This window comes from Sebastes umbrosus, chromosome 5, assembly GCF_015220745.1.
Source record: "Sebastes umbrosus isolate fSebUmb1 chromosome 5, fSebUmb1.pri, whole genome shotgun sequence".
In the NCBI taxonomy this organism is placed as follows: domain Eukaryota; kingdom Metazoa; phylum Chordata; class Actinopteri; order Perciformes; family Sebastidae; genus Sebastes; species Sebastes umbrosus.
Genome location: NC_051273.1, coordinates 14,826,192 through 14,834,532, shown reverse-complemented (window position 1 = coordinate 14,834,532; position 8,341 = coordinate 14,826,192). Strand labels below are relative to the sequence as shown.

The 8,341-nt window shown below is 42.0% G+C and overlaps 1 protein-coding gene and 1 long non-coding RNA gene across 11 annotated transcripts in view; one reads left to right on the top strand and one right to left on the bottom strand.

Moving 5' to 3' along the window:
• obscna (obscurin, cytoskeletal calmodulin and titin-interacting RhoGEF a) overlaps positions 1 to 7,589 on the bottom strand; it is a 49,476-nt gene extending 41,887 nt beyond the window's left edge. For 4 of the 10 annotated variants that reach the window (XM_037769873.1, XM_037769878.1, XM_037769879.1 and 1 more), the window contains exons 1-12: positions 7,300 to 7,589; positions 7,225 to 7,262; positions 4,827 to 4,938; positions 4,456 to 4,722; positions 3,249 to 3,410; positions 2,973 to 3,077; positions 2,616 to 2,882; positions 2,161 to 2,430; positions 1,781 to 2,047; positions 1,378 to 1,641; positions 998 to 1,264; positions 12 to 281 (exon numbers count right to left, since the gene is read on the bottom strand). In XM_037769873.1, the coding sequence (XP_037625801.1) occupies positions 12 to 281; positions 998 to 1,264; positions 1,378 to 1,641; positions 1,781 to 2,047; positions 2,161 to 2,430; positions 2,616 to 2,882; positions 2,973 to 3,077; positions 3,249 to 3,410; positions 4,456 to 4,722; positions 4,827 to 4,866 (2,179 nt within the window). In that variant the 5' untranslated portion in view covers positions 4,867 to 4,938; positions 7,225 to 7,262; positions 7,300 to 7,589. Of the gene's footprint in view, positions 1 to 11; positions 282 to 997; positions 1,265 to 1,377; positions 1,642 to 1,780; positions 2,048 to 2,160; positions 2,431 to 2,615; positions 2,883 to 2,972; positions 3,078 to 3,248; positions 3,411 to 4,455; positions 4,723 to 4,826; positions 4,939 to 7,224 lie in introns of all 10 variants that reach the window. The other 6 variants (XM_037769876.1, XM_037769880.1, XM_037769881.1 and 3 more) reach the window with 5 other exon arrangements.
• LOC119488323 lies at positions 2,925 to 4,049 on the top strand. Its single transcript, XR_005206933.1, has 3 exons — positions 2,925 to 3,066; positions 3,279 to 3,420; positions 3,931 to 4,049. It is a non-coding gene; the product is annotated as an uncharacterized LOC119488323 (long non-coding RNA).
• Positions 7,590 to 8,341: the final 752 nt, after the last annotated feature.

Genomic DNA, 8,341 nt, shown 5'->3' with positions numbered 1-8,341 from the left:
AAGGTATTTACCTTTGATAAAGAGCATGGTCCTACAGCTCAGATCTTTAATTGTGAAGACTACGTCTCCAGCGTCGGTCAGTGTAGCATCTCTAATTGTCATCTTATAGTTGCGGCCGTTGTTGATAACCTGGATACGGCTATTGGTGACCACCACCTGGCCATTGATGGTCCAGGAAGGCTCATCATCGAGATTATGAGAGAGTTGACAATCAAAAGTGCAGCTTTCACCTTCCAGGACAGATGTTGTCTTCATACGTTGAACAATAGTGATGTGTAAGTCTGTAGACAAATACAATAACAAAGCAGCCTTATTACAGTAAATATGACTTTACAGAGTACCAATACAGAGAGAAACATTTACTGTAACGCCTTAGAAAGTCATTTAACATCTTTGTGATGGAATGACATCCATCTGTCTCTATATTCTAATTCCTGAGTGCCCTAGTGTCAGTTTTAAGAACATTTTTATTTGAGGTTCACAATTAAACCTTGTGGTTGTATGCCTCCACCAACAGGTCAAGTTGCAGTTTACATTTATGTCTGTCCAAAATGTCATCACTTCATCATTTTATCCAATTAGACATTTGTGTGAAATTGTCATAATTAACATATGGATTCTTGAGTTATGGCCAAAAACGTTTTTTTGTGAGGTCACTGTAACCTTTGACCACCAAATTCGTATCAGTTCATCCTTGAGTCCAAGTGGATGTGTCTGCCAGATGTAATACAATTTGCTCCAGGTGTTCCTGGGATATTGCTTTCACAATAATGGGTCAGACGTAAGGTCACATTGACTTTGACCACCAAAATCTAATCAGGTCATCCTTGAGTCCAAGTGGATGATCACGCTGAATTTGAAGAAATTCCCTCAAGTTGTTCCTGAGATATCGCGTTCACGAGAATGGTACAGACAGACGGACGTTGGTACGGACGGACAGACGTTGGTACGGACGGACGGACGTTGGTTGGGACGCATCATTTTTCCAACTACTCACCATGCACAGTAACTTTGGCCTTGGTCTGGCTGGTGCCCAGGTCACAGGTGTACTGTCCGGCGTCATCCTTGCTTAAGGAATGGATGATCAGTGCCATGGACTTCCCGAACTGGAGTAACTCGTGTTTATCATCAGCAGTCAGGATCATACCATCTTTCTTCCAAACAGGGGTCACTGTCTCTTTGGAGATTTCACACTGCAGAGAGACGTCCCCTTGCTCTTCTCCTACTGCGTCCTCCAGAGACCTCAGGAACACTGCTGGGCGCTCTGGAGCCAAGATCATACATCATACATGAGTGTTCATGTTTCTCAGAAATGAACAAATGGAAATGCAAGTATCAGAAAAAAAACTCATTCCCAACTTTATTCCCAAAGCTGACCTTTGACCTTTAACATGGTGATCTCGGAGAGAAGGCCTGCTTTGAAGGTGACCCTGCTCTGCTGTGGACGCAGCTTCTTGATTGTGAGGCTGTGCATCGTGCCCATGTGCTGGATCCTGTTGATAACGTTGCAATAGATGCGGACATTGTTGAGGAGCCACTCCACGTTGGCGACCACATAGTTGAGCTCACATGAGAATGTGGCAATGCTGTCCTCCTCAACTTCCACTGGCTCGAGGTGTTTAACCAACTTCAGCGTTCGCACTACAATGAAAGGGGGAAATAAATGACGCCAAATCATCAATTAAACTAACGTAAAGAGGTAGTGTCTGAAAATACTGAATATCCGATACAGTGACTTTACCTCACGCCTCAATTTTCCTCAAAACGATATTTAACCTACCTTCTACCTTAACATGTGCTGTGCTCTGTGAGCCCCCAGCCATACAGTGGTACTGTCCTGCATCCATCGCTGTCATGCCATGAACGGTCAGCTGTGCTCGTTTCCCTTCCCTCTTCATGCTGTATTTGTTCGAGCTCTTCAGCGCCGTACGACCTTTAAACCACTTCACCACCCGGGGAGAGGGCGCAAACGCACAGCTCAGAGTCACAGAGCCGTTCTCCTTCACTTCTTCATCGTCCAAGTGGCGGGAAACCTGAAGAGGTCGCTCTAAAGGGGGGAGATGGAAAGCCACTTAAAGAGACACCCCTGCAAAATCATAAATTCATTCACTTGACCCACTTCGTCCTTTTCAGGATCATGTAGAGGATCAGCTAACTGACCTTTGACAGTAAGCTGAGCAGTGGAGCGACTCTTGCCAGCCATAAAGACCACGGGGCCAGACATGGAGCTGTCTGTAGAGGTGAGACAGAGGCTGTGGACGGTGCCCTCCCTGTCGATGTCCACTGCTGCACAAGGCTCCAGCACCTCACCGTTCAGGGTCCAACGGGGAGGCCTCCCTGATTTCAGGCTGGTCTCTACTTGGAACAGCGCTGGCTCTGGCTCCATCACCTCCACTGCGCTCATCCCCCGCACTATGCGTATAGCCTGCTCTGCATTTACAGCCATAATACACATTACTACTGACACAAGTACTGACGTATAACATTACAACAAACACTCTTGATTGTATAGTTTGCACATTAGAAACACGTGAACATGGGTATTACTCATGATACGGTAAGTATTTTGTGTGGGTACATGAATGATTTGATTAATGTGACAGCAGGCGTCTCACCCTCCACCAGAAGCTGACAGGAGGTGTTGTCATCTCCTGCATCACAGGTGTAGGTGTCCTCATCTGAAGAGCAGATGTCGTCGATGGTCAGCTGCCTGTAGACATCCTGGCTGATCAGTTGGTACTTCTTACTGGGCAGGAGCTCCTTCCTGTTTTTGTACCACCTGACCTGAGCGTTAGGCCGCGACACCTGGCACTCCAGCAGACCCCGGTGGCGATACATGGCTATCTTGACCTTCAGAGGACGCGCTATTTGGACCGGAAGCTCTGAAGAAGGGAGGAACAGGCTGTGAGCGACCAAATCATTTCCTCCATAAATCCATGTTTAATCATGACATAAACAGTCTGGTGGCTCACCTGTCACCGAGAGAGTTGCATAGGACGAGACGCGCTCTGCAGTGAATCGGATATCTCCAGCATGCTGTGGCCTGACCGACTTGAAGAGCAGGATGTGAGTTTTACCTGCAATCGGAAAGCAAAATGTTTTATCATTTTTATGTATTGTATATAACAAGACTACGATCACTCAAACACAGCTTCTTAGCAAAGTTTAGTGTACTATGAAGCAAGCGCTGGGGAGTATTTATACTCTTGGCTTATGTTTCAGTAAAAACCACATGGTTGGTCACTCACCCTGGTGTCTGATCTTGATGTTGTCCCCAGGTCGAATTCTGCAGTCATCTCTGTACCACCGACCCTCCAAATCCACCTGGTTGACCTCACACAGGAAATTCACAGGTTGACGCTCAACTGTGTCGACATCCTCCAGCTCTTTCACTATGTGGATGTCCCTAGCTGGCAGAAGGTAAACAAACTCTGACTGTTAATGCTGATAAAGCAACCAAACAGAACTTTATAAATGCGACCTGACCTATTGGATGTTTATGTTGGTATTCTTGGACCTTGAGCTTCTCACAATCAACCCTTTTTTAAGAATCTTGGTGTTATTTTTGACAAATGTGATAAACAAATTAGTTCAGTTGTCAAAACTAGTTTTTTTCCAGTTAAAACTTTTAGCCAAGGTAAAGACCAATCTGTCTCCCAAAGATCTCGAGAGAGTTACCAATGCTTTTAGACTAAATCTTTGTGAATGTAGAACAGTCGTCTCTTTGGCATCTGCAGTTAGTACAAATTCCAACTGCTCGTCTTTTGACTGGAAAAAGAAAACAGGATCACATATCACCAGTTTTTGCCTCCCTCCACTTGCTTCCTGTCCATTTAAGGATTGATTTTAAGATTTTATTGCTTGTTTTTATGGTTTTAAATGGGCTGATGCCACCTTTTCTAGCAGAACTATTGCATCTTTCTACTCCAGTTAGAGCACTGAGGTCGACCGACCAGAAGCTCCAAGATGTCCCCAGAACTAGACACAAAAACCGTGGTGACCAAGCCTTTGCGGTGGCCGCCCTTGATCTCTGGAACAGCTTACCTTTTGCAATTCTTTAACTACTATTATGTGCATATTATGCGTATTGTTTTTGTCTGTTCTTGTAGTTGTTCGCTTTGTATTCATTTGTTTTTTGTGCCTGTTCAACACTTCCAACTGCGTTTTTGTTTTTTAAATGTGCTATACAAATGAAGTTTAACTTGACTTTCTCTTTTTCTTACATATAGACTCCTATTACTTATTTACATTTGTAATTGTATACATTAGGCTATTACCTGATGTAGTAAGAGTGCAGTGTAGTCATGTTTTAATTACTTTATCCCATCATATGAATGTTTAGGCCTTGGTCAGGTGTCGGCTTTGACCTGACCATGTCTATTGTCTTGGTCACATGGACAGAGAATTAAATACAGTGGCTATGGAAATAGCACAGTCTCTATATCACCACCTTACCTGTGACACTGAGTCTGCTTGAGGTCTCAATGCCGTTGGCCTGAAAAGAGAACAAGCCTGCGTCTCCCAAAGCCACCCTGTTCAGTAGGAGGGAGTGTTTCTTCCCATGCGTGCTGATGCGCCAGTTGGGCTTGGACTTAATCTGCATCCCGTCTCTGGTCCACACTCCCTCGATATAGGCCAGGTTGAGGGTCACCTCAAAAGAGCAGCTCTCACACTCACACACCTCCACATCCTCCAAACCCTTCACCACCTGCAGACGGTTCTCTGGCACACACACACACACACACACACACACGCAGCATTAGAGATTCAAATGCTCATTCGCTACTACGCTGAAATTTACCTCTTTGTGTGAGAAGAGAATTTACTTGCAGCAGCGACTATTCCTCCAGGTATGTTGTCTCCCATCCTGCTCTTCTCTCCGTGTGATTTGGGGAATCTTGTTTGCTTTTTACCAGAGTTATCACAGAAGGGCTACAACTATAATATGATGAAAATATACATATCAATTAACAGTCTGGCTCAGAAGAAAACTACTAATCGTTTTTTCTGTTGTTAATAAGGATTATTGGTCCAGCCGTAAAAGCACCAGCTTTCACTAGGGGTGGCGATACCACAAAAAATTTGGTTTTGATCCGATAACAAGTAATACAGGGCCAGAATCGCCAATATCAATACTGATACGATACAATATTTTTTATAATTAAAAGTGGTTTATGTACTTTCATGTTGCTTTCCACTGTTAATTACTTATCACATCACATGCATGTTAAAAAAGGACACTTTTTAAAAGCATAACAAAAATATGTTTTTTTTCATTGTTAATTGAATGTGCACACATGAAAAAAAAATGTATGTATTACTACATTGATTTGTTGAGAATAATGAATGTTTTAAAACTTGTAGGTAACACTTCATTTTACAATTCGCAAATTTCATGGTAATTAGGTGATAATAAGCAAGTAGCCTATTTGAAATTTCTTTGGAATTACTGCCAAATTACCCCAATATTTACCTCAAAATATATAGAAAATTACTTTATTATTAACATTATTTAATAATTATATTCCGCTATTTCCCAATAGCTGGTAATTTATTTAATACATTTCCAGGAAAAGAAGACAAAGTTAATTGATATGCTTTATTTCCATGTCTGCTGATAAATAGATAATAATTATCAAATAACCTTTTTGAAATTTCTTGAAAAAAAAACTCCCTGAATCATTACATTAGCTACCAGGTTACATTTGTGTAGACAATAAGTCACACAATGGTGAGATTTGTGCCTGATCAGAAGTGTCTTCTATTAGTTTTGGTTTTCCACCTCTGATGAAGAGCAGGGCACAGCTGCTTCTCAAGCCTACGATTATATGCTATTTTAGCATATCATTATTAAATAATAATTATAATATAGTAATTTTCAATACATTTTGAAGTAAATATTGGGGTAATTTGGCAGTAATTCCAAGAAATTTCAAATAGGTTACTTGCTAATTATCACCTAATTACCATGACATTTGCAGACCTGTAAAATGAAGTGTTACCAACTTTTTTAGTGCAAATACCTATAAAAAAACACAAACTACCCTCAACCAACATTCACAGCTGTGAAATAGCTCCAAACTTGCTCCTCTTTCTTTAGCCATCATGTGTCTGTCGGAGTAACTAGTCAGGGTGCACGCCACTGCGCGTGCGCAACGCGTTTACAATAGCAGTGAGAAGTAAACGGTACAACAGAACATTGTTTGTACAGACAGTTCTACTCTTTGATGAAATACAAATGGGTATAGAAGAGAGAAACTGATGACGCTAGAACCCATCTTCAAAACGAGACATGGGTATCAGTAGTGTTGATATTTTCATATCGATCCGCCCACCCCTAGCTTTAACCATCTCTTTCACTCTCATTCACATTAACAGCCATTCAGCTTCTTTCAGGTACTCTTCGTAGATAACCTGTTGCAATATATGTCCTGTTTGTTTCGGACAAAGCTTCATTTCACATTCCAAACAAATTTCTTAGTGAAATGGAATATGATATAAACCATCACTTCCAAAATGGCAACATCGGCCTATCAAAATGGACACACATGGCATCATCACTCTGATATGGTTGACCCGGGCGATGGCATGCCAGTCCTCCTCAGTAAAGAGGAGCAGAGTAATCTCTGTCACCTCACTCGGCTGAGCTCAGCACCACCAATATAGACTCTGCTGTGATCAGGCTGTGTGCACTGAACCGAGGAGAAGGAGAAGCTTTAAAAAACAAACAAATGAGATCCACCAATCACTAAACTGATTGATATGATATGTGAGATCATGACACACTTTTCAGAGACTGGCTCCTCCCACTATCATTATGAGGTTTTCTAAATAGAGGAGGGCCATTCTTTCTAATTACCTACCAGCTAAATACATTTCATAATGCGTCACACAACGACACTGAGTCTTCCAACCTTTATGTAGATTACCTCTAGAGACCTAATCAATTATGATATCCATTGGGATCTTTTCCAAGATGTAAGATGAATAAATACTATGGAAATAATAAAAAAAAACATCTTTGAAATGAGTTGAGCAAACTTAAAACAGCTGAGAGTGAAAGACTTTGACCTTAATACAACTGTGTTGTAATATAAGTTAGCTATTTTTCCATTGACTTCATTCAGTGGTGATTTTCCTTTGGTTCTATCAAAGTATGCAAACAAAGAAATGATGTCAAGAAAAACTACCAGAGTATCAGATCACCTGCAGCGATGCACCCACCTCCAACTTAGACAGCAGCTTTCTAGAAAGAATAAATCCTTGCATGTCCTCCCGTCGCACCAAAAAAAAAAAAACTTCACCTGAAAAAAGAGGCTAAAAAACATCCACCATGGCAACCGATCGGCCCGAGTCTTGTCTTGTTTCACACAAAGCCTTTAAGATTAACAACAAACGTTTAGCCAAAGGAAAGCATGCCCGGGTTTGCAAGCTGCATCCCTGTCCCCAAAGCACACAGCCTATAGCGCTTTCTCTTTTTTTCTGGCTTTGATGGAGCATAGTGCTGAACAGCTGACATATCTCTCCCCACATACTAACCTCCAAAATAGCCTTCTGTCAGTATGACAGAGCAAAGATAGCTTTGGCTTTAATGGTGTGAGGCAGCTCTTGTCCAGCATCAATGGAACGATCAGCAACAATCAAAATGTATACAATAGGCTTAGTGGGTTTGATGGTTTTCTGGTGTGCATGAATGCGTGAGAGACGAGCTTAGTAGGAATGACTTGAACGCACGAGGATGGTCTACATAATGGCTGCACATGAATGTGTTGTTCTACACAGAGGATGCTCAAACTGAGATCTAAGATCTCTTCCACCAAAATGAGTATTCTGTGCATTATGAGGCTGATGTAGATTAATAACATGCTCGTCACAATACTCACCCATATCTGTCAGTGTCCTAAACCTCAAGTCAAAGTGCATGGATCTCCACAGGGAGTTTCCACCACTGCTGCAGTTGTAAGGTCACAAAAGATTAAACTAATGTGAAGACACACATATCCTCTCTTAAATTACACCTGATTGGCTTTCCCATGTGAGGTCATTTACTGACATCAGAGTAAGTGAGTAAGTGATAAGGTGGTTTGCAAACCGTGATTGCAGAGCTCTCGATACTAAAAATACACAGAAAACATTCAAAGTTACACAATGTAGATATTAATTCCTCTATAGCTCCTTCGACTCCAGCATATGTTGGGCTGAGTTTCATTAAAACAACAAGGTTTCAGTTCGTGGGGTTCCCTCAACCAGACGGCCAGACAGAACAAAGCGAGCAGCATTGTGTTCGCCTCAGTTTGACGGACAGCTCCATGTGCCACTGAGCACGCCTAAGTCCAGTGAA